Raw genomic sequence first — 27,457 nt, forward strand, 5'->3', positions numbered from 1 at the left:
AACTGAAGAAGACTCTGTGATGCAGTTGAAAGTTCCAGAAAAAGCAAGAAGGCAGACTAGAAAATGGACTGTGAGATGGGATTGTTTTGTCCTGCATCTTTTTTATTATTCTTCATCAAGTGTAAATGCATCCTAAAAGTATTTGAGACGGACTGGAATCAGATTGCTCCAATTACTATTCTAGATGGATGTTGAGAAGGTGTAAATGCATCTATCTCTCCAAGAATTACATCATCTTTACTGCTCCTGTGTTTTATTATGCTAGTAATAAGCAACCTGTGGAAGAAAGCTCTTTGGGGTCTGTCATCTGTGATAATGGCAGGGAAATTAGCTGCCATTCTCCCAACCTTATTAAAGGGTCAAGAAAAGGTCTCAGTGATTTCATCCCAGACAGTTACACAAAAGGTGCATTGAGCTGTTGAAGCCAATTCCTGCTCAGTCCAATCACTGAATGATCTGTATGGGTAGGAAAGTGGCATGAAGATGATTAAACTTTTGGCTAGTGTCAGTCGGTAGCTGTTCATTTGCTAGGTATTCTGTAATTGTTGTCACTAAAACTGCTTGAGTGTTCTCAAACAGCTTCAGCTGAATGACCACCACTCTCTGGATTTGAGCCCAAAAACAGGCATATGACACCTACATTTGTGATCTGATCAACAAACATGGATATATGTGGCAAGTGTAAATGACAGTTTATTTAATCTATTAATATGTATCTGGCCATGAGATATTTGAAGTGTAAATGGGGCCATAGCCATCCTCGGCATATGTTTATCTCACTGTTTTTATTCTCCTGAGCTCTGATGATGGATTTGTAAACTGAGAACAGTTTACCTTAAGCTCCACTGGATTACAATGAAAACAGAACTCTTTCACCTAGACATCGCTGTGACCCGTGTAAACAGCTGCTTTGGTGCTTTGAAAAATAATTTTCAATTGAATAGCTACATGTGTATGAATGCTCGTTGCCTGAACATGTCAGGAAAAGTGTTTCATTTGTCAGTCCTCAAGGGAGTGCTACTTCCTGTTAAATTCACACACCTTAACAACAGTACAATAGACACTTAGGCGCTGACACCAGTTTTAGGATCTCTGCCTAACAAATAATGAACCTTAAACTAAGCACTTCTTTGAAGAGTAATTAGCTAATCAGCTACACTTTAAGATCCCCTATTTAGCATTTAGCATAAGCAGTATATAAACATTTAATATATAGTTTATAACCCACTGTAATGTAGCTGTAAGTAGATACAAGACACAAGTATTAACAGGTTATGAATGAGAACATAGCAAAGCAAACACAGTTGTATTAAAATAAAATATGTCTTCATGTGACTTGTTGACAAATACTGTACACTTAAAATATCCTTATATCACAGACTGAAAGTAAATATAGATAGTCTGTAACTCTTACTTTATCACAATCTGACAAATAACATTGCACCTCATGCCTGGTAAAGTGACCTAAATCACTTTAAAAAATATGCTGAGGTTGCAGTCTTTAGTCTGAACATATTTATTGCTCTTATTCATGGTTCTCATGAAACCGGCTAAAGAAACAGACTGTTCAGTGTTCCTTCACTCTCGCCCTCTGTAAAATAAATGGCACAAATTGAAATTAATTAGTAAACACTGAATCTGAGGGGAATACATTAAAATGGGAAGGGAGTACATTAAATGACCTTGTAAACATCTCCTTATTTGCATAGCCTGCTGTTTAAAGAGGTTAAAATACAGCCTTGAACATAAACATGATTGCAGCACAACCACTTTTAATTTGGAACAAGCCCTTGAGTTGCTGGCTTTAATATTTCTTTCTTCTGATTCTATGCTTTTGGCTTGGATGGCAATGTGGCGATCAATATAGGTAAAGCAGCCTTCTACTTAATCAATATCAATGAATGAATATTCCTTTCTTACACTTTGAGTAAATTATTCAACCTAAAAATAATGTGGTGTGTTACTGTGATGATGGTAGTTTTACATGTAATACTGAATTAAGCATAAAAACTGGTTGTCTTACCATAGTTTGGGCAGCAGACTTTGAGCCAGCAGACACAGGAGAGCACTGTGAGGTTGGTTAGACTGCACAGACCAAACAAAACGCCACAGAAGGCGTAGACAGTACAGGCTGTCTTATTGAACAGCCACCTGAGCAGCGAGAGAAACAGAAGAAGACATTTGTTACAGAGTGTCTTCCTGATAATACAGCAAGATGTCTCAGCAAAATCCTTCTGGCCAATTACACAATTCAGACCCGGTAGATGAAACAGGTAATACATTTTCTGGGCTTCCCTTGGGTCATTGCTCACTGCAGTGAGCAGTGATACATTTTGACCCAATCATGGGACATATGACAGCTATTGCCCTCACATGCTCATGGGATTAAAGAAGAAAGCAGGGATGATCCAAGAGACATATGAGACACAAAGTGTCTTGAACTGCAACATTTCATTAATCATTTTTAATGCCATTTTTTTCGTTTCCCTTAGGCCCATAGCCAGGATTTTAGAAACAAAGAGATGTGCGTCCTAATTTCCCAGCACACCACCACTACCCCAAAGAAAAATGTAAAATTTTCCAATTTTATTTTTTTCTCCATTTTAAAAAATTCATTCAGTAATCAAGGGTGTAGGTTTGGTGTCTTAAGTGGGTTGAAAGAAATGAAATCAGAGGTTTTTCCAGAAAAAAAAGAAAGAAGAAGAAATGCTTTGCTTGGTTTATAACCATTCATATGGATTGGTCATTGTGCTTTCAATAATAATGGTAGTATAATAAAATATTTGAAGTGTGAGTGTTAGAGTAGTATTGTTATTTCAGTAACCCAACTTAAAATCTCATTGTGTTTCCTTTATAGCTGAGTAGAGGATGTTGTATGTATATCTTTACTACAGAGCAGGGCTGAGTAATTCACTGAAAAAGTATCAAAACCAACATGAACTGTCCCCTTAATGAAAATACTGTTCAGTCACACGCCTCCGCCCTGTCCAATTAACGTTAGTCCACATTCACTCAAAGTGAAACTGGCAATATGGATGACACAAGCACAAACACTGAGCCTCAAGGTTACGTCCACACTAATATGTTCTTTTGTAAACTATGACGTAAACAAAAATCGCCTCCTGATTAAGTGTTATCAATAACGACAATGAGTGGTGAACGCAGCATGGATAGCGACCAAAGGTAAAACCACGAATTTGTTCAATCACTTGGAAAACAATCCCATTGCCAAATATGAAGGAAAAAAGAGAGAAACCGATAAGTGCCAAAGTAATTGTTCATTAATCGTAATCAAGATAAAAGTTTGAAATTAATTGTGATATTGATTTGAAGTCATATTGCCCAGCCATTCCCACAGAGAGAACTGAACTGTCCTTCGCTGTCATCTTTGATTGATGTTCAGTCAGTAGTCACTAATGTCTTTTTAGGAGGATATTAACTGTAACATTATTGCTGTAACAGAGGAGGTGGAGGCACTTTTTTCAGGCCTGAGAGGATGCCCACAGATGGTCTCAAATAAACTTTACCTACAAAGTTGGACACACTTTATGAAGCCTGAAAGGCAAAACCTAGGGCAGAAAGTCCATAAATTACTTGCTCCCATCAGCTTTATCGTGAGTTTCAGCTCATTCTTCAGCTGTGCAGCCCACAATTTCACTGTCTGGCATTATTCTCACCACTCTCATGTCACGTGTCATTCTATACCCAGTAGTAATTACACCTTTGTGTGTGATTATAATTGTTGTTACTCTCTTTGCCTTCTTTCTTTTTCCCTCAGGAATATATTGAACAGTGATGATCATCAAAGATGACATAGCGACAGATAGACGAAAAGGGAAAGACTGGTGGAAACCTGAATGGTCACTCACATGTGAGCATAGGCTGAGGGGATAGCCAGTGGGAACAGGGTGATGGTCATGCCCAGGTCACTGATTGCCAGGTTAACCACAAAGAACTCTGCTGGCTTCAGGGAGGACTTCTTTCTATAGGCCACAAACAGCAGGATCCCATTCCCCAGCACTGACAGCACACCTGGGAGACAGAGTGGCAAGTTATATAAGGATGTGAGCACATATTCATACAGTTAAAATGTACAAAGCTAAAGGAGAAAAACAAATCACTCACCAAAAATGGTATAGATAGTTCCCATGAAGATGTCATTGTCTTTTGATATTCTGGACATGAGCAGAAATGTTTCTGAGGCATTTCCCATCTGGAACAGAAATGGAAAAACAGACAAAACAGACGGGGGAAAAAACAGGGTGAGAACAATCTTAAAAAGTGTGTTTTCGCCTTGAGGCAATTTAAAAAAAACAAGCAAAAATAACTTCTTTACAAATGTACATCCTGATAGCTTAGACAAGATGTAAACACAAAGGGACTTGTGGATCAGCTACTGTAGCAATGCCCTAAAACCAAGTTGTAACAATAAACAGTTTAGCTTCACTTCCTCAACCTCATTAGTGTTTTGAATAGGAGGCCAAACCAGATTCATACAGTCTCACAAAGCTTCTTGTGGCTCATATTTATGCTACTGCATTCACAATGCATATCCCTCACTGCCTCTTAAAATTAGATAAAACACAACACCGAACAGTATGGTTCTGAAGTTGTATTAAGTTCTTCCCTAGTTTTCTGTATAATGGTGGCATAGTTAACTATGAATGACATTTACTATGTCTCCACCTGCTTCTCTTTAATAAATTAGAACTTTCATTCAGTCTTATCAGAGTGCAGAGAAGAGAAAATGATTTTGAGGTGAAGGAAGGCGTTGAATTTGTACTTGGAAACAGAAGTCTGATCTTAGAAACCTGGCAGGCTATTTGCATATACAGCATGATCTGCTGCCAGTGCAGTATCCACTGTGGCCAAGGCAAGTTGTGGAGACAATCTTTTTTTTTTAAAGGAATTTACAAGTGGAGATAGTGGGGATTTCTATTCACTCATTGACCAGTCAATCTTAGCTGATCCTAGCCACTCTCTGTTGAAAGGAGTTCGAGGTACTTCCGTCTGGCCACAGATACAATCTGTCAACATGCTGGACAGATTGGCTTAAGATCTCATTTGTCCTAGATGCTGCTGGCCTTTTAAATAACACTATGATGTTGTATTTATTGTCCATTTATTATTGTTTGTCTGAAGGTTGTATGGTTACTCTTGACAGTTCAACAAATTGCCCTTTGTGGATAATATTTATTATCCTTGACCCTTGTCACCCTTGTGTAATAATAACCTGAACGTGTCTTGTCTTGTGATGTTATAATATGTTTTGCCTTTTCCCCTTTCAAATGTTCCCACAGATTTTGAAAGGGGTTGAGGTCTGCTGACTATGGAGCAAACAAATGGGATATGAGGATGATTTATTAAGCCCTGAGCAGAGCATAAGATGTCACATTAGCAGATGAGCACACAGATAAGTTCCACAAATGGTACACTTGTTTCAAACAAAGAATACATAGTGTACACAAGCAGTAATTAAACTGTCAATATTATGAAGAAAGCATACAGTATGTATAAAAATGCAATAACTATAGAGGATAATCAACTCATAAATTACATAAATAACAACTAGAATGGCAGTCAACAGAGCACATACCTCTGCCAAAGTAAAACAACCCTACACATCTGCAAGGTCCAGATTATTATCTGGATGTGTACAAAACTGTTCAAAGTCATAGATCTCTACATCATAAATATGTAAATATGATCCATAGGCCTACATTATTTTGCTGAGAAATTTACAAAATCGTTGAAAAATGACCTCACAATGGAAAGGAAAATGATAAGCAATTCCTGGATCCGCCACTCTCTATCCACACTTCCTGTCGCACTACCAATATTCCTGATGTCTTGTGTAGACTTGCAAGTTCATCCGACCTGTTGACCTGCAATCTCACATTCCCCATGATAAAACACAGGATGCTGAAGTCCTCTGCTTATTTTTTCACTCTTACTCACCTTCACACAGGTTTTTTGCCCTGTGTTGTTTCTCAGTAACTCCACAGGGATATCGCACATATATAAACATTTTTCACTATTTTCCTTGTCTGTTCCTAAAAGTAAAATTCAAACTCTGAAATATACAAAGATAAAAAATGTCTGTAGTTTTGATCAATGATAGAGAATTCAGACTTTTAGACTTGACCTCATGTGCAGTTCTGCGTGTCACTGTAAATATATTAATACAGACTTCACATCATGGTTGGATTATCAGCAAGTCTTTTCTAAACTTTGACAAATAAGTCACCTTCAACAGTTCTCAGTCCTGCAGCAGCACATGCTAATCTATTATGTCTTTGGACACAAATATGTGGAAATATATCTCCATGCAGATATTACAGTAAGTTTCCTTAATCCCTCCTACATGACAGCATTTTTATGTTTTTCCATGCATTTACTGATAGTGAATATAATCCATATTAAGGCCTGAGCATCATTCATGTTTTTCATTCACTTTGCAGTTCTCAGCTTTAAACATCTTAAATGAACATCTGTCAAAAACAGATACATTTAGCACCTTCAGATGATATTGTGTCTGCCTGCCTGTTTGAAGATTTACATTATTGCCCACATCCCCTTCTACTGCCTGCTCTCCTCTCAGCAGTGTCAGGAGTACAAGGGGCAAGATTGGATTAACAGTCTGTCTGAGAGGATGAAGTCAAGAGAGAGAAACTGAAAATGAGAGAAAGCTAGAAGAGGGAGGCAGGGACAGGGTAAGAGGGGAAAACCCTTGCTCTCCCCAATCAGTTTGAACAGGGAAAAAAGTGCAAAAAAGAGTGAGGAAAAGTCAAAAAGTGACTGTCAGCCTGTAGCTGAATGATGGAATTGCACCTCATCGTTGTAGAGGATGCCTATGACAACTTAAGCCTTGCTGTCATACAGCATGGAAATTACAGTCTACACACACACATACAGAAAGCAGAACACAGAAAGAGAGAGGGCAAAATTTTCAAGGAGTGCAAGGGAGGGCTGTTGTGAAAGAATGGAAGGCTGGGACGAATAAGTGAGGACAAGTGAAGGATGAGAGAAATACCATAACTGGAACTGTCAGCAGATCAGGATTGAAAGCAGAATGATGGAGATTAACTATAAGACGAATGGGACAAAGGGACAATGTCAGAATTCAGTGATTCTGAAAACGTCAACGTTGTACGTGTATACACATATCATTGAATACCCTTGTTTAATGCAAAGTGATTAAAAGCATGGGATACAATTGAGAGAGAATTTTGAATTCTGAATATATCTGGGAAACAGATTACTGTGTTATATTTACTCATACACTGATCCCTTGACTCTTCAATACTACAGTAAAAGTGTTTCCCTTAAAGATTCTAACTAGACACAACCTTCGCTGATCAAAACTACTAAAGCATTATGCATCTTCTGTATATTTTTAAGATTGGCCTGGCCACAGTCCAGTGCTACATCCCCAAATGTATGTGACTGAATTAGTGAGTGATAGAGTTGAGTGTGTGAAGAAGCTGCACCATTGGTCGGCTGAGTGTTGGACCATTGCTGTTTCAAAAATGATTTGGCATGGCCATTGTCTGTTACATCATCAGAAGGCAAATCCACGACTCACGAGTGAGACACGCTCTCTGTGTCTGCTCTGTTCAGTGAGTGGCAGAGAGGTGAAGCAGCACTTTGTTACCCAGACAGAGGCTGTGTGAGAGACAACATAAGAAAGATACTCTATTACTTCTAACTTTCTCTCTGAGCGATGATTTTACAAGTAAATATAGGCAAAAATATTTGTTTGGTGATTTTGTCAGACAATATTCAGCTTATGAATTCAGGATTTTGGCAGCAGCAGAGCAGCATCTTGGAAATGACTTGGAAGTTAACATGTAGTATTAATGGGCCGTGTTTCAGTCACTATTTCATACTTGTCCCAAAAAACACGTAAATGAGAAGAGCTTCATTGGAAATTCAGCTGTATTAAAATATTGTTTATGTGAGCAGAGAGAGGAGGAGAGAAGCAAACATATGAGAGGGGATAAGAACAGAGGTGTTCATCATAAGCCACACACCCTCCTCCAGAAAAACCATTTGATCACCTACAGATGGATTTCATTGAACTAACACCAAGTGAGGGAAAGAAATATTGCCTGGTATTTATTTTCGAAATGGATTGAAGTCTTCCCTAGGGCAAAACAAGATACTTGTGCTCTTACCACAGCCCTTGTCACTGAGATTATTCCCCAATGGAAAATTCCCGGAATAATCAGCCGTGATAACAGAACACCATTTGTCAGTATTGCTCTAAAACAAGTTGGTGAATATTTGGACATTTACATGAGACAACACTGTGCTTATCATCCAAAATGTTGTGAAGAAACAAGTTTGTCTTGGACTAAGGCACTCCCTATTGTTCTTATGCAAAGGACAGTTAGGGTCAGACCCAAATAGTCCATTTGAAATCCTGTTTGGATGACCAGCCAACACAGGAATTCAACCTGTTAAATGAGAATTACCTTCCAAAGTCCACTGTGAACATGAAATGCTTCGTTACTGTGCAAACTTATCCTCTGTTCTATCTAACATTCACAACCAGGTGAGAGAAGCACTACCAACTCCAGCTGCAGGACCTCTTCATGACCTGCAGCCTGGTGACTGGGTGGTGGTGAGAGGCTTGGGAAGAAAGACTTGGCGCTCTAAGTGGTGGACAGGCCCATTCCAGGTGCTGCTGACCACACAGACAGCAGTAAAAGTCACCTGGATCCTTGCCAGACACTGCAAAAGAGTCCCACCTCCACCAGAGACACCTACAACAGAGTAAGTCACCACAGTGCGATTGAGGATTCTACGAGAGTGTAGGCGGATCGCTGTTCTCAGGTGACCAATACAGCACAAAAACACGCATTCACAGACCAGGAAGAGAAGTAGAATTGACAGTAATGGCATACTGTCCAACAAAAGAGTGCCAAGCTCCAACTAAGGGACGTGCTGATTGAACCTCAGTGTCACCATCATGGGATCAGTGATGGAACCCGAACGACAGCCGTGGCACCAATTCCGAGGCCTAGGATGGTGTGGCCTGTAAGGATCAATTTGTTTTCTTTTGTGATCTCATTACTGGCTATGTGTCAGAAGTGTGATTGTCCGTACGGTTGACAAAACTTTCTCTTATCAGATGACTCATTTAACTACTTCTGATTGGATTCGCCCATGCCATACTCAAGATATCTCTGATCTTGATGAAGACTCTGACTCTGACATCATTGTGTAAATAATTGTAACTTTCCTACCTAAGTTGCTTGCACTTATTATGTAGGATGCTTACATCCACAAGAACAGCATCTTGCCTTTTTCAACAGTTATATTTTATGAAGTAATGTTTTAAATCTTAATTGAGGTAACATTACAGATGTTTTTATCACTCTGTTATGCTTTCTTATTATGTTACCATTTATTTCACATGAAGGTCAATTTCTTTTATGATTTTTCCTTTAAGGAGTGATCAAGAATGATAAAAGGGGGGAAATGTAATACAGAAATCATACTTTGTACTTAGGTTTATCACACTTTGTACCTTTGTACTTTGTATGACCTAGGATGTAGTTGGTTCTCCTTGACCACACAGCTATTTCTCTTTGACAGGAGATTGACACTTTTGATGGCACCCAGACTTGTTCACACATAAACATCCTAACCCTGCCTCCTTCAATCCATTCTCTATAAAATGCATGTACATCCTTTAATCAACATCAGTCTGCAAATAACCCTGTTGTGACTGTACACTGATACTTTGCAAAGCTCTGATGAAAATACACAAAGACAACTTGATTGTTTTGTCAACTTTTCATTTTCAGATTTCTACCACAATAGTAAGGCATGACAAACGTCAAAAAACGTCATAGTATAGTAAGGCATAAAATGTGCTTAAGATTGGCAATAAACCTTTGAAATCCTGAACCTTGTGACTCGTCAAATTCTTCATCTACTTTTATGTTACTTCCCTTTCTCCTAGACCAAGTTGGGGTCATGGCATAAGTCATAAAAAGTCTAATATAGTAAAGTTTAAAAAAGTTAACATAATATATTAAGGCATAAAAATCATAGGCAAAAAGGTCATAGTGTAGTAAGGCTTAAAAAAAGTGATAATATAGTAAAGCATAAAAACGTAATAGTATAGTAAGACATAAAACGTCATATTATAGAAAGGAAGAAAAAGGTGAAAAAAACAGCATAGTGCAGTATGGCAGACTATAGTAAGGCAGAAAAAGTCATAAAAACGTTATGAAATAATAAGGTATAAAAACATTTCAAAAAACACCATAAAGCATGGCATAGTATAGTAAGTCGGAAAAATGTAAAAAAAAAAAAAAGACATATTATATCATGGCATAAAAGTGTCAAAAGAAGTTCTAATATAATGAGGTATAAAAACATCACAAAATGCCATAGTATAACATGGCATAGTATAGTAAGGCATTATAACGTCTTAGTATAGTAAGGCAGAAAAATGTAAAAAAAACTACATAGTGTAATATGGCATAAAAATGTGAAAAACGTCATGGTATATAGTATGGCATAAAACGTCAAAAAAACAATGTAGTATATTAAGACATAAAAGGTGGAAGGAATAAAATGACATTGTATTGTAAGGCATAAAAATGTGAAAACCGACATGGTAATGTATGTCATAAAAATGTCAAATAATGTAAAAAAAAATTATAGTATATTAAGGCATAAAAGGCGATACAAATGTCATAGTACGGTAAGGAATAAAATGAAATAGTATAATAAGACTTGAAAATGCCAAAAAAAAACGTCATGGTATAGTTTGGCTTAGAAATGTCAAAAAACGTCATAGTATAGTATGGCATAAAACGTCGAAAAAGCAACATTGTATATTAAGGCATAAAAGGTCATAAAAAGGTCATAGTATGGTAAGGAGTAAAAGGAAACAGTATAGTAAGTCATAAAAAGGGCAAAACGACATATTATAGAATGGCATAAAAATGGAAAAAACGTCATAGTATAGTATGGCATAAAACGTCAAAAAAACATAATAGTATATGAAGGAATAAAAGGTCATAAAAAGGAAATAAAAAGGTCATAGTATGGTAAGGAATAAAAGGAAACAGTATAGTAAGTCATAAAAATGTGAAAAACGTCATAGTATAGTATGGCATAAAACGTCAAAAAAACCCAATTGTATATTAAGGCATAAAAGGTCATAAAAAGGTCATATTATGGTAAGGAATAAAAGGACACAGTATAATAAGACTTGAAAACGCCCAAAAACGCCATAGTATAGTATGGCATAAAACGTCCAAAAAAAAAAAAGTATATTAAGGCATAAAAGGTCATAAAAAGGTCATAGTATGGTAAGGAATAAAAGGAAACAGTATAGTAAGGCATAAAAGGAAACAGTATAGTAAGGCATAAAAATGTGAAAAACGTCATAGTATAGTTTGACATTAAAATGTCCAAAAACGTCAAGGTATAGTGTGGCATAAAAAGTCAAAAAAACAACATTGTATATTAAGGCATAAAAGGTCATAAAAAAGTAATAAAAAGGTCATAAAAAAGTAATAAAAAGGTCATAGTATGGTAAGGAATAAAAGGAAACAGTATAGTAAGTCATAAAAATGTGAAAAACGTCATAGTATAGTATGGCATAAAAATGTCCAAAAACGTCATAGTATAGTATCGCATAAAACGTCAAAAAAACCCCATTGTATATTAAGGCATAAAAGGTCATTAAAGGTCATATTATGGTAAGGAATAAAGGAAACAGTATAGTAAGGCTTATAAAGGTGAAAAACGTCATAGTACAGTTTGGCATAAAAACGTCGAAAAACGTCATAGTATAGTATGGTATAAAACGTCAAAAAAACAAAAGTATATTGAGGCATAAAAGGTCATAAAAAGGTCATAGTATGGTAAGGAATCAAAGGACACAGTATATTAAGTCATAAAAATGTGAGAAACGACATATTATGGAATGGCATAAAAATGGCAAAAAATGCTAAAACGTCCAAAAAAAAAAAAAAAGTATATTAAGGCATAAAAGGTCATAAAAAGGTCATAGTATGGTAAGGAATCAAAGGAAACAGTATAGTAAGGATTAAAAATGTGAAAAAAGTCATAGTATAGTTTGGCATAAAAACGTTCAAAAACGTCATAGTATAGTATGGCATAAAACGTCAAAAAAACATCATAGTATATGAAGGCATAAAAGGTCATAAAAAGGTCATATTATGGTAAGGAATCAAAGGACACAGTATATTAAGTCATAAAAATGTGAAAAACGACATATTATGGTATGGCATAAAATGTCAAAAAAAAAAAAAAAGTATATTAAGGCATAAAAGGTCATAAAAAGGTCATAGTATGGTAAGGAATAAAAGGAAACAGTATAGTAAGTCATAAAAATGTGAAAAACGTCATAGTATAGTATGGCATAAAAATGTCCAAAAACGTCATAGTATAGTATCGCATAAAACGTCAAAAAAACCCCATTGTATATTAAGGCATAAAAGGTCATTAAAGGTCATATTATGGTAAGGAATAAAAGGAAACAGTATAGTAAGTCATAAAAATGTGAAAAACGTCATAGTATAGTATGGCATAAAAATGTCCAAAAACGTCATAGTATAGTATCGCATAAAACGTCAAAAAAAACCCCATTGTATATTAAGGCATAAAAGGTCATTAAAGGTCATATTATGGTAAGGAATAAAGGAAACAGTATAGTAAGGCTTATGAAGGTGAAAAACGTCATAGTACAGTTTGGCATAAAAACGTTGAAAAACGTCATAGTATAGTATGGTATAAAACGTCAAATAAAAGGACACAGTCTAGTAAGTCATAAAAATGTGAAAAACGACATATTATAGAATGGCATAAAAATGGGAAAAACGCCATAGTATAGTATGGCATAAAACGTCAAAAAAACATCATAGTATATGAAGGCATAAAAGGTCATAAAAAGGTCATATTATGGTAAGGAATAAAAGGAAACAGTATAGTAAGGATTAAAAATGTGAAAAAAGTCATAGTATAGTTTGGCATAAAATGTCAAAAAAAAAAAAAAAAGTATATTAAGGCATAAAAGGTCATAAAAAGGTCATAGTATGGTAAGGAATAAAAGGAAACAGTATAGTAAGTCATAAAAATGTGAAAAACGTCATAGTATAGTATGGCATAAAAATGTCCAAAAACGTCATAGTATAGTATCGCATAAAACGTCAAAAAAACCCCATTGTATATTAAGGCATAAAAGGTCATTAAAGGTCATATTATGGTAAGGAATAAAAGGAAACAGTATAGTAAGTCATAAAAATGTGAAAAACGTCATAGTATAGTATGGCATAAAAATGTCCAAAAACGTCATAGTATAGTATCGCATAAAACGTCAAAAAAAACCCCATTGTATATTAAGGCATAAAAGGTCATTAAAGGTCATATTATGGTAAGGAATAAAGGAAACAGTATAGTAAGGCTTATGAAGGTGAAAAACGTCATAGTACAGTTTGGCATAAAAATGTCGAAAAACGTCATAGTATAGTATGGTATAAAACGTCAAATAAAAGGACACAGTCTAGTAAGTCATAAAAATGTGAAAAACGACATATTATAGAATGGCATAAAAATGGGAAAAACGCCATAGTATAGTATGGCATAAAACGTCAAAAAAACATCATAGTATATGAAGGCATAAAAGGTCATAAAAAGGTCATATTATGGTAAGGAATAAAAGGAAACAGTATAGTAAGGATTAAAAATGTGAAAAAAGTCATAGTATAGTTTGGCATAAAAACGTTCAAAAACGTCATAGTACAGTATGGCATAAAACGTCAAAAAAACATCATAGTATATGAAGGCATAAAAGGTCATAAAAAGGTCATATTATGGTAAGGAATCAAAGGACACAGTATATTAAGTCATAAAAATGTGAAAAACGACATATTATGGAATGGCATAAAAATGGCAAAAAACGCCATAGTATAGTATGGCATAAAATGTCAAAAAAAAAAAAAAAAAGTATATTAAGGCATAAAAGGTCATAAAAAGGTCATAGTATGGTAAGGAATCAAAGGACACAGTATATTAAGTCATAAAAATGTGAAAAACGACATATTATGGAATGGCATAAAATGTCAAAAAAAAAAAAAAAAAGTATATTAAGGCATAAAAGGTCATAAAAAGGTCATAGTATGGTAAGGAATAAAAGGAAACAGTATAGTAAGGCATAAAAATGTGAAAAATGTCATAGTATAGTTTGGCATTAAAATATCCAAAAACGTCATAGTATAGTATGGCATAAAAAGTCAAAAAAACAACATTGTATATTAAGGCATAAAAGGTCATAAAAAGGTCATAGTATGCTAAGGAATCAAAGGACATAGTATATTAAGTCCTAAAAATGTGAAAAACGACATATTATGGAATGGCATAAAAATGGCAAAAAACACCATAGTATAGTATGGCATAAAACTTCAAAAAAAAAAAAAAAAGTATATTAAGGCATAAAAGGTCATAAAAAGGTAATAGTATGGTAAGGAATAAAAGGAAACAGTATAGTAAGGCATAAAAATGTGAAAAATGTCATAGTATAGTTTGGCATTAAAATATCCAAAAACGTCATAGTATAGTATGGCATAAAAATTCAAAAAAACAATATTGTATATTAAGGCATAAAAGGTCATAAAAAGGTCATATTATGGTAAGGAATAAAAGGACACAGTATAGTAAGTCATAAAAATGCGAAAAACGACATATTATAGTATGGCATAAAACGTCAAAAAAACATCATAGTATATGAAGGCATAAAAGGTCATAAAAAGGAAATAAAAAGGTCATAGTATGGTAAGGAATAAAAGGAAATAGTATAGTAAGTCATAAAAATTTGAAAAACATCAAAGTATAGTATGGCATAAAAATGTCAAAAAACGTCATAGTATAGTATGGTATAAAACGTCAAAAAAACCTGATTGTATATTAAGGCATAAAAGGTCATAAAAAGGTCATAGTATGGTATGGAATAAAAGGAAACAGTATAGTAAGTCATAAAAATTTGAAAAACGTCAAAGTATAGTATGGCATAAAAATGTCAAAAAACGTCATAGTATAGTATGGTATAAAACGTCAAAAAAACCTGATTGTATATTAAGGCATAAAAGGTCATAAAAAGGTCATATTATGGTAAGGAATAAAAGGAAACAGTATAGTAAGGATTAAAAATGTGAAAAAAGTCATAGTATAGTTTGGCATAAAAACGTCCAAAAACGTCATAGTATAGTATGGTATAAAACGTCAAAAAAAAAAAAAAGTATATTAAGGCATAAAAGGTCATAAAAAGGTCATATTATGGTAAGGAATCAAAGGACACAGTATATTAAGTCATAAAAATGTGAAAAACGACATATTATGGGATGGCATAAAAATGGCAAAAAATGCTAAAACGTCCCAAAAAAAAAAAAAAAAGTATATTAAGGCATAAAAGGTCATAAAAAGGTCATAGTATGGTAAGGAATCAAAGGAAACAGTATAGTAAGGATTAAAAATGTGAAAAAAGTCATAGTATAGTTTGGCATAAAAACGTTCAAAAACGTCATAGTATAGTATGGCATAAAAAGTCAAAAAAATAACATTGTATATTAAGGCATAAAAAGGTCATATTATGGTAAGGAATAAAAGGAAACAGTATAGTAAGGCATAAAAATGTGAAAAATGTCATAGTATAGTTTGGCATTAAAATATCCAAAAACGTCATAGTATAGTATGGCATAAAAAGTCAAAAAAACAACATTGTATATTAAGGCATAAAAGGTCATAAAAAGGTCATATTATGGTAAGGAATAAAAGGACACAGTATAGTAAGTCATAAAAATGTGAAAAGCGACATATTATAGAATGGCATAAAAATGGGAAAAACGCCATAGTATAGTATGGCATAAAACGTCAAAAAAACATCATAGTATATGAAGGCATAAAAGGTCATAAAAAGGTCATATTATGGTAAGGAATCAAAGGACACAGTATATTAAGTCATAAAAATGTGAAAAACGACATATTATGGAATGGCATAAAAATGGCAAAAAACGCCATAGTATAGTATGGCATAAAACGTCCAAAAAAAAAAAAAAAGTATATTAAGGCATAAAAGGTCATAAAAAGGTCATAGTATGGTAAGGAATAAAAGGAAACAGTATAGTAAGGCATAAAAATGTGAAAAATGTCATAGTATAGTTTGGCATTAAAATATCCAAAAACGTCATAGTATAGTATGGCATAAAAAGTCAAAAAAACAACATTGTATATTAAGGCATAAAAGGTCATAAAAAGGTCATAGTATGCTAAGGAATCAAAGGACATAGTATATTAAGTCCTAAAAATGTGAAAAAAACGTCATGGTATAATATGGCTTAAAAATGTCAAAAAACGTCATAGTATAGTATGGTATAAAACGTCAAAAAAAAAAAAAAGTATATTAAGGCATAAAAGGTCATAAAAAGGTCATAGTATGCTAAGGAATCAAAGGACACAGTATATTAAGTCATAAAAATGTGAAAAACGACATATTATGGGATGGCATAAAAATGGCAAAAAACGCCATAGTATAGTATGGCATAAAACGTCAAAAAAAAAAAAAAAGTATATTAAGGCATAAAAGTTCATAAAAAGGTCATAGTATGGTAAGGAATAAAAGGACACAGTATATTAAGTCATAAAAATGTGAAAAACGACATATTATGGGATGGCATAAAAATGGCAAAAAATGCCATAGTATAGTATGGCATAAAAAGTCAAAAAAACAACATTGTATATTAAGGCATAAAAGGTCATAAAAAGGTCATATTATGGTAAGGAATAAAAGGAAATAGTATAGTAAGTCATAAAAATTTGAAAAACGTCAAAGTATAGTATGGCATAAAAATGTCAAAAAACGTCATAGTATAGTATGGTATAAAACATCAAAAAAACCTGATTGTATATTAAGGCATAAAAGGTCATAAAAAGGTCATAGTATGGTAAGGAATAAAAGGAAACAGTATAGTAAGTCATAAAAATTTGAAAAACGTCAAAGTATAGTATGGCATAAAAATGTCCAAAAACGTCATAGTATAGTATGGTATAAAACGTCAAAAAAACCTGATTGTATATTAAGGCATAAAAGGTCATAAAAAGGTCATATTATGGTAAGGAATAAAAGGACACAGTATATTAAGTCATAAAAATGTGAAAAACGACATATTATGGGATGGCATAAAAATGGCAAAAAACGCCATAGTATAGTATGGCATAAAAAGTCAAAAAAACAACATTGTATATTAAGGCATAAAAGGTCATAAAAAGGTCATATTATGGTAAGGAATAAAAGGACACAGTATAGTAAGTCATAAAAATGTGAAAAACGACATATTATAGAATGGCATAAAAATGGGAAAAATGCCATAGTATAGTATGGCATAAAACGTCAAAAAAACATCATAGTAAATGGAGGCATAAAAGGTCATAAAAAGGTCATATTATGGTAAGGAATCAAAGGACACAGTATATTAAGTCATAAAAATGTGAAAAACGACATATTATGGAATGGCATAAAAATGGGAAAAATGCCATAGTATAGTATGGCATAAAACGTCAAAAAAAAAAAAAAAAGTATATTAAGGCATAAAAGTTCATAAAAAGGTCATAGTATGGTAAGGAATAAAAGGACACAGTATATTAAGTCATAAAAATGTGAAAAACGACATATTATGGGATGGCATAAAAATGGCAAAAAACGCCATAGTATAGTATGGCATAAAAAGTCAAAAAAACAACATTGTATATTAAGGCATAAAAGGTCATAAAAAGGTCATATTATGGTAAGGAATAAAAGGAAATAGTGTAGTATGTCTTAAAAAAGGGCAAAACAACATAGCATAGAATGGCATAAAAATGGGAAAAAACACCATAGTATAGTATGGCATAAAACGTCAAAAAAACATCATAGTATATTAGGGCAGAAAAGGTGATACAAATGTCATAGTATGGTAAGGAATAAAAGGAAATAGTATAATAAGACTTAAAAATGTGAAAAACATCATAGTATAGTTTGGCATTAAAATGTCCAAAAACTTCATAGTATAATGTTGTAGTATTTCAGACTATTAAAGTTAAAACTGTTCAATGAGTTATGCTAGTGGATATTTAGGTGCTAAGGGTGAGTTGTTGTTTAAACATCTGCCTCAGGGAAACTATTTACAACCACTGATAAAGATCACCCTATGGGCATGTGTAGGGGGGCAGCCGGAGGTAACAGAGGTAGATAATTGGTAATTTATATGTATACATTAACTGTCCTCCTTTGAGCGTGCTGAGCTTTAGGTTACACTTGAGGTCGGAGCCAGACGGGAAGGAGGAAGCCAGCAGAGCCAATCAGAAGACGACAAAACGCCCATGCACATTTCTTTGTTTGTACTTGTATAAATACACTGGATCAGGGAAAGTTAGTTTGTCAGACTGTGGACTGACCAACACTTGTTATTGGTTAGGGAAAGGCACATGTGATCCAGAATTCTGTAATTGTTCATTGCTTGCTGAAAAGATTCACTAAACAATTTGAACTAAATTCTTTGGTGTGGACACTCACTGGTCTTTTGAGTATTTTGAACACTGCACTCACCCTGTGGGGGTGAGAGTTTTTTTCTCTAAACAGCAAAAGCTCCTTCAATAATATGGCATAAAAAGTCAAAAAAACAACATAGTATATGAAGGCATAAAAGGTCATAAAAAGGTAATAAAAAGGTCATAGTATGGTAAGGAATAAAAGGAAACAGTATAGTAAGTCATAAAAATGGGAAAAACGCCACAGTATAGTATGGCATAAAAAGTAAAAAAAACAACATTGTATATTAAGGCATAAAAGGTCATAAAAAGGTCATAGTATGGTAAGCAATAAAAGGAAACAGTATAGTACGTCATATAAAAGTGCAAAACGACATAGTATAGAATGGCATAAAACGTCAAAAAAACAACAGTGTATATTAAGGCATAAAAGGTCATAAAAAGGTCATAGTATGGTAAGGAATGAAATGAAATAGTATAATAAGACTTGAAAATGGCAAAAAACGTCATGGTATAGTATGGCTTAAAAATGGCAAAAAACGTCATAGTATAGGATGGCATAAAAAGTCAAAAATCATCATAGTATATGAAGGCATAAAAGGTCATAAAAAGGTCATAGTATGGTAAGGAATAAAAGGAAACAGTATAGTAAGTCATAAAAATGTGAAAAACGTCATAGTATAGTTTGACGTTAAAATGTCCAAAAACGTCATAGTATAGTGTGGCATAAAAAGTCAAAAAAACAACATTGTATATTAAGGCATAAAAGGTCATAAAAAGGTAATAAAAAGGTCATAGTATGGTAAGGAATAAAAGGAAACAGTATAGTAAGTCATAAAAATGTGAAAAACGTCATAGTATAGTATCGCATAAAACGTCAAAAAAAACCCCATTGTATATTAAGGCATAAAAGGTCATTGAAGGTCATATTATGGTAAGGAATAAAAGGAAACAGTATAGTAAGTCATAAAAATGTGAAAAACGTCATAGTATAGTTTGGCATAAAAACGACCAAAAACGTCATAGTATAGTATGGCATAAAAAGTCAAAAAAACAACATAGTATATGAAGGCATAAAAGGTCATAAAAAGGTAATAAAAAGGTCATAGTATGGTAAGGAATAAAAGGAAACAGTATAGTAAGTCATAAAAATGTGAAAAACGTCATAGTATAGAATGGCATAAAAATGGGAAAAACGCCATAGTATAGTATGGCATAAAAAGTCAAAAAAACAACATTGTATATTAAGGCATAAAAGGTCATAAAAAGGTCATAGTATGGTAAGGAATAAAAGGAAACAGTATAGTAAGGCATAAAAATGTGAAAAATGTCATAGTATAGTTTGGCATTAAAATATCCAAAAACGTCATAGTATAGTATGGCATAAAAAGTCAAAAAAACAACATTGTATATTAAGGCATAAAAGGTCATAAAAAGGTCATATTATGGTAAGGAATAAAAGGACACAGTATAGTAAGTCATAAAAATGCGAAAAACGACATATTATAGAATGGCATAAAAATGGGAAAAACGCCATAGTATAGTATGGCATAAAACGTCAAAAAAACATCATAGTATATGAAGGCATAAAAGGTCATAAAAAGGTCATATTATGGTAAGGAATCAAAGGACACAGTATATTAAGTCATAAAAATGTGAAAAACGACATATTATGGAATGGCATAAAAATGGCAAAAAACGCCATAGTATAGTATGGCATAAAACGTCCAAAAAAAAAAAAAAAGTATATTAAGGCATAAAAGGTCATAAAAAGGTCATAGTATGGTAAGGAATAAAAGGAAACAGTATAGTAAGTCATAAAAATGTGAAAAACGTCATAGTATAGTTTGGCATAAAAACGACCAAAAACGTCATAGTATAGTATGGCATAAAAAGTCAAAAAAACAACATAGTATATGAAGGCATAAAAGGTCATAAAAAGGTAATAAAAAGGTCATAGTATGGTAAGGAATAAAAGGAAACAGTATAGTAAGTCATAAAAATGGGAAAAACGCCACAGTATAGTATGGCATAAAAAGTAAAAAAAACAACATTGTATATTAAGGCATAAAAGGTCATAAAAAGGTCATAGTATGGTAAGCAATAAAAGGAAACAGTATAGTACGTCATATAAAAGTGCAAAACGACATAGTATAGAATGGCATAAAACGTCAAAAAAACAACAGTGTATATTAAGGCATAAAAGGTCATAAAAAGGTCATAGTATGGTAAGGAATGAAATGAAATAGTATAATAAGACTTGAAAATGGCAAAAAAACGTCATGGTATAGTATGGCTTAAAAATGGCAAAAAACGTCATAGTATAGGATGGCATAAAAAGTCAAAAATCATCATAGTATATGAAGGCATAAAAGGTCATAAAAAGGTCATAGTATGGTAAGGAATAAAAGGAAACAGTATAGTAAGTCATAAAAATGTGAAAAACGTCATAGTATAGTTTGACGTTAAAATGTCCAAAAACGTCAAGGTATAGTGTGGCATAAAAAGTCAAAAAAACAACATTGTATATTAAGGCATAAAAGGTCATAAAAAGGTAATAAAAAGGTCATAGTATGGTAAGGAATAAAAGGAAACAGTATAGTAAGTCATAAAAATGTGAAAAACGTCATAGTATAGTATCGCATAAAACGTCAAAAAAACCCCATTGTATATTAAGGCATAAAAGGTCATTGAAGGTCATATTATGGTAAGGAATAAAAGGAAACAGTATAGTAAGTCATAAAAATGTGAAAAACGTCATAGTATAGTTTGGCATAAAAACGACCAAAAACGTCATAGTATAGTATGGCATAAAAAGTCAAAAAAACAACATAGTATATGAAGGCATAAAAGGTCATAAAAAGGTAATAAAAAGGTCATAGTATGGTAAGGAATAAAAGGAAACAGTATAGTAAGTCATAAAAATGTGAAAAACGTCATAGTATAGAATGGCATAAAAATGGGAAAAACGCCATAGTATAGTATGGCATAAAAAGTCAAAAAAACAACATTGTATATTAAGGCATAAAAGGTCATAAAAAGGTCATAGTATGGTAAGGAATAAAAGGAAACAGTATAGTAAGGCATAAAAATGTGAAAAATGTCATAGTATAGTTTGGCATTAAAATATCCAAAAACGTCATAGTATAGTATGGCATAAAAAGTCAAAAAAACAACATTGTATATTAAGGCATAAAAGGTCATAAAAAGGTCATATTATGGTAAGGAATAAAAGGACACAGTATAGTAAGTCATAAAAATGCGAAAAACGACATATTATAGAATGGCATAAAAATGGGAAAAACGCCATAGTATAGTATGGCATAAAACGTCAAAAAAACATCATAGTATATGAAGGCATAAAAGGTCATAAAAAGGTCATATTATGGTAAGGAATCAAAGGACACAGTATATTAAGTCATAAAAATGTGAAAAACGACATATTATGGAATGGCATAAAACGTCAAAAAAAAAAAAAAGTATATTAAGGCATAAAAGGTCATAAAAAGGTCATAGTATGGTAAGGAATGAAAGGAAACAGTATAGTAAGGCATAAAAATGTGAAAAATGTCATAGTATAGTTTGGCATTAAAATATCCAAAAACGTCATAGTATAGTATGGCATAAAAAGTCAAAAAAACAACATTGTATATTAAGGCATAAAAGGTCATAAAAAGGTCATAGTATGGTAAGGAATGAAATGAAATAGTATAATAAGACTTGAAAATGTCAAAAAAACGTCATGGTATAATATGGCTTAAAAATTTCAAAAAACGTCATAGTATAGTATGGTATAAAACGTCAAAAAAAAAAAAAATTATATTAAGGCATAAAAGGTCATAAAAAGGTCATAGTATGCTAAGGAATAAAAGGACACAGTATATTAAGTCATAAAAATGTGAAAAACGACATATTATAGAATGGCATAAAAATGGGAAAAACGCCATAGTATAGTATGGCATAAAAAGTCAAAAAAACAACATTGTATATTAAGGCATAAAAGGTCATAAAAAGGTCATATTATGGTAAGGAATCAAAGGACACAGTATATTAAGTCATAAAAATGTGAAAAACGACATATTATGGAATGGCATAAAAAGTCAAAAAAACAACATTGTATATTAAGGCATAAAAGGTCATAAAAAGGTCATAGTATGGTAAGGAATGAAATGAAATAGTATAATAAGACTTGAAAATGTCAAAAAAACGTCATGGTATAATATGGCTTAAAAATGTCAAAAAACGTCATAGTATAGTATGGTATAAAACGTCAAAAAAAAAAAAGTATATTAAGGCATAAAAGGTCATAAAAAGGTCATATTATGGTAAGGAATCAAAGGACACAGTATATTAAGTCATAAAAATGTGAAAAACGACATATTATGGAATGGCATAAAACGTCAAAAAAAAAAAAAAGTATATTAAGGCATAAAAGGTCATAAAAAGGTCATAGTATGGTAAGGAATGAAAGGAAACAGTATAGTAAGGCATAAAAATGTGAAAAATGTCATAGTATAGTTTGGCATTAAAATATCCAAAAACGTCATAGTATAGTATGGCATAAAAAGTCAAAAAAACAACATTGTATATTAAGGCATAAAAGGTCATAAAAAGGTCATAGTATGGTAAGGAATGAAATGAAATAGTATAATAAGACTTGAAAATGTCAAAAAAACGTCATGGTATAATATGGCTTAAAAATTTCAAAAAACGTCATAGTATAGTATGGTATAAAACGTCAAAAAAAAAAAAAATTATATTAAGGCATAAAAGGTCATAAAAAGGTCATAGTATGCTAAGGAATCAAAGGACACAGTATATTAAGTCATAAAAATGTGAAAAACGACATATTATGGAATGGCATAAAACGTCAAAAAAAAAAAAAAGTATATTAAGGCATAAAAGGTCATAAAAAGGTCATAGTATGGTAAGGAATGAAAGGAAACAGTATAGTAAGGCATAAAAATGTGAAAAATGTCATAGTATAGTTTGGCATTAAAATATCCAAAAACGTCATAGTATAGTATGGCATAAAAAGTCAAAAAAACAACATTGTATATTAAGGCATAAAAGGTCATAAAAAGGTCATAGTATGGTAAGGAATGAAATGAAATAGTATAATAAGACTTGAAAATGTCAAAAAAACGTCATGGTATAATATGGCTTAAAAATTTCAAAAAACGTCATAGTATAGTATGGTATAAAACGTCAAAAAAAAAAAAAATTATATTAAGGCATAAAAGGTCATAAAAAGGTCATAGTATGCTAAGGAATCAAAGGACACAGTATATTAAGTCATAAAAATGTGAAAAACGACATATTATAGAATGGCATAAAAATGGGAAAAACGCCATAGTATAGTATGGCATAAAAAGTCAAAAAAACAACATTGTATATTAAGGCATAAAAGGTCATAAAAAGGTCATATTATGGTAAGGAATCAAAGGACACAGTATATTAAGTCATAAAAATGTGAAAAACGACATATTATGGAATGGCATAAAAAGTCAAAAAACCAACATTGTATATTAAGGCATAAAAGGTCATAAAAAGGTCATAGTATGGTAAGGAATGAAATGAAATAGTATAATAAGACTTGAAAATGTCAAAAAAACGTCATGGTATAATATGGCTTAAAAATGTCAAAAAACGTCATAGTATAGTATGGTATAAAACGTCAAAAAAAAAAAAGTATATTAAGGCATAAAAGGTCATAAAAAGGTCATATTATGGTAAGGAATCAAAGGACACAGTATATTAAGTCATAAAAATGTGAAAAACGACATATTATGGGATGGCATAAAAATGGCAAAAAACGCCATAGTATAGTATGGCATAAAACGTCAAAAAAAAAAAAAAAGTATATTAAGGCATAAAAGTTCATAAAAAGGTCATAGTATGATAAGGAATAAAAGGACACAGTATATTAAGTCATAAAAATGTGAAAAACGACATATTATGGAATGGCATAAAAATGGCAAAAAACGCCATAGTATAGTATGGCATAAAAAGTCAAAAAAACAACATTGTATATTAAGGCATAAAAGGTCATAAAAAGGTAATAAAAAGGTCATAGTATGGTAAGGAATAAAAGGAAACAGTATAGTAAGTCATAAAAATGTGAAAAACGTCATAGTATAGTTTGGCATAAAAATGGGAAAAACGCCATAGTATAGTATGGCATAAAAAGTCAAAAAAACAACATTGTATATTAAGGCATAAAAGGTCATAAAAAGGTCATATTATGGTAAGCAATAAAAGGAAACAGTATAGTACGTCATATAAAAGTGCAAAACGACATAGTATAGAATGGCATAAAACGTCAAAAAAACAACAGTGTATATTAAGGCATAAAAGGTCATAAAAAGGTCATAGTATGGTAAGGAATGAAATGAAATAGTATAATAAGACTTGAAAATGGCAAAAAAACGTCATGGTATAGTATGGCTTAAAAATGGCAAAAAACGTCATAGTATAGGATGGCATAAAAAGTCAAAAAACATCATAGTATATGAAGGCATAAAAGGTCATAAAAAGGTCATAGTATGGTAAGGAATCAAAGGACACAGTATATTAAGTCATAAAAATGTGAAAAACGACATATTATGGGATGGCATAAAAATGGCAAAAAACGCCATAGTATAGTATGGCATAAAACGTCAAAAAAAAAAAAAAAGTATATTAAGGCATAAAAGTTCATAAAAAGGTCATAGTATGATAAGGAATAAAAGGACACAGTATATTAAGTCATAAAAATGTGAAAAACGACATATTATGGAATGGCATAAAAATGGCAAAAAACGCCATAGTATAGTATGGCATAAAAAGTCAAAAAAACAACATTGTATATTAAGGCATAAAAGGTCATAAAAAGGTAATAAAAAGGTCATAGTATGGTAAGGAATAAAAGGAAACAGTATAGTAAGTCATAAAAATGTGAAAAACGTCATAGTATAGTTTGGCATAAAAATGGGAAAAACGCCATAGTATAGTATGGCATAAAAAGTCAAAAAAACAACATTGTATATTAAGGCATAAAAGGTCATAAAAAGGTCATATTATGGTAAGCAATAAAAGGAAACAGTATAGTACGTCATATAAAAGTGCAAAACGACATAGTATAGAATGGCATAAAACGTCAAAAAAACAACAGTGTATATTAAGGCATAAAAGGTCATAAAAAGGTCATAGTATGGTAAGGAATGAAATGAAATAGTATAATAAGACTTGAAAATGGCAAAAAAACGTCATGGTATAGTATGGCTTAAAAATGGCAAAAAACGTCATAGTATAGGATGGCATAAAAAGTCAAAAAACATCATAGTATATGAAGGCATAAAAGGTCATAAAAAGGTCATAGTATGGTAAGGAATCAAAGGACACAGTATATTAAGTCATAAAAATGTGAAAAACGACATATTATGGAATGGCATAAAAATGGAAAAAAACACCATAGTATAGTATGGTATAAAACGTAAAAAAAACCCCATTGTATATTAAGGCATAAAAGGTCATAAAAAGGTCATATTATGGTAAGGAATAAAAGGAAACAGTATAGTAAGGCATAAAAATGTGAAAAACGTCATAGTATAGTTTGGCATAAAAACGTCCAAAAAACGTCATAGTATAGTATGGCATAAAAAGTCAAAAAAACAACATTGTATATTAAGGAATAAAAGGTCATAAAAAGGTAATAAAAAGGTCATAGTATGGTAAGCAATAAAAGGAAACAGTATAGTACGTCATATAAAAGTACAAAACGACATAGTATAGAATGGCATAAAAAGTCAAAAAAACAACAGTGTATATTAAGGCATAAAAGGTCATAAAAGGGTCATATTATGGTAAGCAATTAAAGGAAACAGTAAAGTACGTCATATAAAAGTGCAAAACGACATAGTATAGAATGGCATAAAACGTCAAAAAAAAAAAAGTATATTAAGGCATAAAAGGTCATAAAAAGGTCATAGTATGGTAAGGAATGAAATGAAATAGTATAATAACACTTGAAAATGGCAAAAAAACGTCATGGTATAGTATGGCTTAAAAATGTAAAAAAAAGTCATAGTATAGGATGGTATAAAACGTCAAAAAAACAACATTGTATATTAAGGCATAAAAGGTCATAAAAAGGTCATAGTATGGTAAGGAATAAAAGGAAACAGTATAGTAAGGCATAAATATGTGAAAAACGTCATAGTATAGTATGGCATAAAAATGTCCAAAAACGTCATAGTATAGTATGGCATAAAACGTCAAAAAAAACCCATTTTATATTAAGGCATAAAAGGTCATAAAAAGGTCATATTATGGTAAGGAATAGAAGGAAACACTATAGTAAGTCATAAAAAAGTGCAAAACGACATAGTATAGAATGGCATAAAAATGGGAAAAAATCTCATAGGCATAAAACGTCAAAAAAAACAACATTGTACATTAAGGCATAAAAGGTCATAAAAAGGTCATATTATGGTAAGGAATAAAATGAAATAGTATAATAAGACTTGAAAATGCCAAAAAAAACGTCATGGTATAGTATGGCTTAAAAATGTCAAAAAACGTCATAGTCTAGTATGACATAAAACGTAAAAAAAAAAAAACATTGTATATTAAGGCATAAAAGGTCATAAAAAGGTCATCTTATTGTAAGGAATAAAAGGAAACGGTATAGTAAGTCATAAAAAAGTGCAAAACGACATAGTATAGAATGGCTTAAAAATGTCAAAAAACGTCATAGTATAGTATGGCATAAAACGTCATATAAAAAACATTGTATATTAACGCATAAAAGGTCATAAAAAGGTCATATTATGGTAAGGAATAGAAGGAAACAGTATAGTACGTCATAAAAAAGTGCAAAACGACATAGTATAAAATGGCATAAAAA

The 27,457-nt window shown here is 32.2% G+C and overlaps 1 protein-coding gene across 1 annotated transcript in view; it reads right to left on the reverse strand.

Moving 5' to 3' along the window:
• The window catches only part of opn7b (opsin 7, group member b), a 77,665-nt gene that overhangs the window by 15,240 nt on the left and 34,968 nt on the right, over positions 1-27,457 (reverse strand). Inside the window, exons 2-4 of the mRNA XM_056383816.1 lie at positions 4,126-4,213; positions 3,870-4,032; positions 2,024-2,151 (exon numbers count right to left, since the gene is read on the reverse strand). Coding sequence (XP_056239791.1) covers positions 2,024-2,151; positions 3,870-4,032; positions 4,126-4,213 — 379 coding nt within the window. The remainder of the gene's footprint in view (positions 1-2,023; positions 2,152-3,869; positions 4,033-4,125; positions 4,214-27,457) is intronic.

Source organism: Seriola aureovittata, chromosome 9, assembly GCF_021018895.1.
Source record: "Seriola aureovittata isolate HTS-2021-v1 ecotype China chromosome 9, ASM2101889v1, whole genome shotgun sequence".
NCBI lineage: Eukaryota > Metazoa > Chordata > Actinopteri > Carangiformes > Carangidae > Seriola > Seriola aureovittata.